At 44.6% G+C, this 2500-nt stretch overlaps 1 protein-coding gene across 1 annotated transcript in view; it reads right to left on the bottom strand.

The window, feature by feature from the left end:
- LOC137619931 (foot protein 1 variant 1-like) overlaps nucleotides 1–2500 on the bottom strand; it is an 11684-nt gene that overhangs the window by 1042 nt on the left and 8142 nt on the right. The window contains exon 2 of the mRNA XM_068350212.1: nucleotides 1–964. This exon is cut by the window's left edge and continues 222 nt beyond it. Coding sequence (XP_068206313.1) covers nucleotides 1–964 — 964 coding nt within the window. The remainder of the gene's footprint in view (nucleotides 965–2500) is intronic.

Raw genomic sequence — 2500 nt, 5'->3', positions numbered from 1 at the left:
ACGAGTGATTGTCTTGGCCCAAGGAAAGGGATGAGGGATTATCTTAGCCAAAGGAGAGGGACGAGGGATTATCTCGGCCCAAGGAGATGGACGAGGGATTGTCTTGGCCCAAGAAGAGGGACGAGAGATTGTCTTGGCCCAAGGAAAGGGATGAGGGATTGTCTTGGCCCAAGGAGAGGGACGAGGGATTGTCTCGACCCAAAAAGAGGAACGAGTGATTGTCTTGGCCCAAGGAAAGGGATGAGGGATTATCTTAGCCAAAGGAGAGGGACGAGGGATTATCTCGGCCCAAGGAGATGGACGAGGGATTGTCTTGGCCCAAGGAGAGGGACGAGGGACTGTCTTGGCCCAAGGAGAGGGACGAGGGATTGTCTTAGACCAAGGAGAGGGACGAGGGACTGTTTTGGCCCAAGGAAAGGGACGAGGGATTGTCTCGGCCCAAGGAGAGGGACGAGGGATTGTCTCGACCCAAAAAGAGGAACGAGTGATTGTCTTGGCCCAAGGAAAGGGATGAGGGATTATCTTAGCCAAAGGAGAGGGACGAGGGATTATCTCGGCCCAAGGAGATGGACGAGGGATTGTCTTGGCCCAAGAAGAGGGACGAGAGATTGTCTTGGCCCAAGGAAAGGGATGAGGGATTGTCTTGGCCCAAGGAGAGGGACAAGGGACTGTCTTGGCCAAAGGAGAGGGACGAGGGATTGTCTTGGCCCAAGGAGAGGGATGAGGGATTGTCTTGGCCCAAGGAGAGGGACGAGGGATTGTCTTGGCCCAAGGAGAGATACGGAGATTGTCTTGGCCCAAGGAGAGGGACGAGGGATTGTCTTGGCCCAAGGAGAGGGACGAGGGATTGTCCAATGAACAAAAATGATGGAGAACAGAAAAGGAGGAGGAGGAGACGAATAAGGGTCTGGGGAAAGAACAAGATAAGAGGAGAAGGATATGGGGGCTGGAAGGATGAGGGGATCTATGGGAATAAGAAAAGGATATGAGGGAATTAGGATGTTAAGATGAGGAGGATATAAGGTAACTAGGATGTTAATGTGAGGATGATATTTGGGAATTAGGATGATAAGAGGAGGAAGATGAGTGTGAGGGAATTAGGATGATAAGAGGAGGAAGATGGGTGTGTAAGGGGAATTAGGAGGATAAGGGGAATTAGGAGGATAAGAGGATAAAGGAAACTATGAGAATAAGAAGAGGATAAGGAATGCTGAGAGTAAAGGAGAAGAAGGATATGAGGAACTAGGAGGATAAGAGGAGGAGAATAAGGATAGACAGGGAGGAGCCAAGCGAAGAGGAAAAAGCGAGGAGGATAATAGGAAAAGATGAATAAGAATAGGGGGATAAGAGGATAACCGGAGAACAACAGGAGGAGGGAAAAGGGTACTAGAAGAAGAGAAACACAAAGAGGATAACAGGAGGCAAATAAAGGGAAAAATGAGAATAAGTGGAAATGGAAGGATAAGGGAAACTGAGGTAGGAGAACAAAAAAGATAAAGGGAATAGAAAAAATAAGATAAAGATAAAAAAGACAGAAACGAGTATTAGATAAAAAAGACACATTGACAAATCAAATAAATAATGGAGAGTAGATGAAGAAAAGAATGGCTAGAAAGAACATAAACAGGTCGAAGATTTAAAAACAAAGTGGATAGAAAAAGGATTAAAAGCTTATTTCTTTCCTTATTTCCTTTCCTCACCGGGCTATTTTTCCCTGTTGGAGCCCTGGGGGTTGTAGCATCCTGCTTGGAGCTTGGCTAGTAATAAAAATGATAATAATAATTAGAATCCAGATCCGGATCCGGAACATTTCAAAAATTTAACGGGGTCGTCCATGGCCTGAGATCTACATGTGAAAATTTCGTCAAAATCCGAGGAGTAGTTTTGACGTTATCCGGTCCACAGACACATAGACAAAGTAATGAATAAATAAATAAATGAATAAATAAATAAGTAAATAAATAAATGAATAAACCAACTCGAAGACATTACCTCCTTGGCGGAGGTAATAATAATAATAATAATGTTAATAATAATAATAATGCGCAGAAGAAGAAGAAGAAGAAGAAGAAGAAAAAGAAGACGAAAAACAACAACAACAAGGGAAGAGCGAGGATAGATAAAGAGAAATGAAAAAAGGAGGAGTTGGATGAGAGTAACTTAAAAGAAGAGAGAGAAATGATTAAAAAAAAAAAAAAAAAAAAAAAAAAATCTCATCCGCCGAATGTGTATTCACTTATCACTGTTGCCGATCGCCGGGGAGACCCAGCGCCCTGGGGTAACCCAAATCATCAGGACGTCCGTTCGAATTCAGTTGCCTCGCCACCGCCCTGTAAGTACGGCCGACAGGCCGGGTATCAATGCGTGGCTACCCGTTCCAGACCCATCATTACGGATGTCTCCGGTCTTGTCATTTAGTCAACGTGTTACTTTTGATTCGCTGTTTGAGACTTGATTACACAGGTGTAGTTGGCAGAGTGAATTTTGCGGATCTCGGATC

This window comes from Palaemon carinicauda, chromosome 26 (genome assembly GCF_036898095.1).
Source record: "Palaemon carinicauda isolate YSFRI2023 chromosome 26, ASM3689809v2, whole genome shotgun sequence".
NCBI lineage: Eukaryota > Metazoa > Arthropoda > Malacostraca > Decapoda > Palaemonidae > Palaemon > Palaemon carinicauda.
The sequence above is the reverse complement of the archived record's forward strand: the minus strand, read 5'-3'. Positions and strand labels throughout refer to the sequence as shown.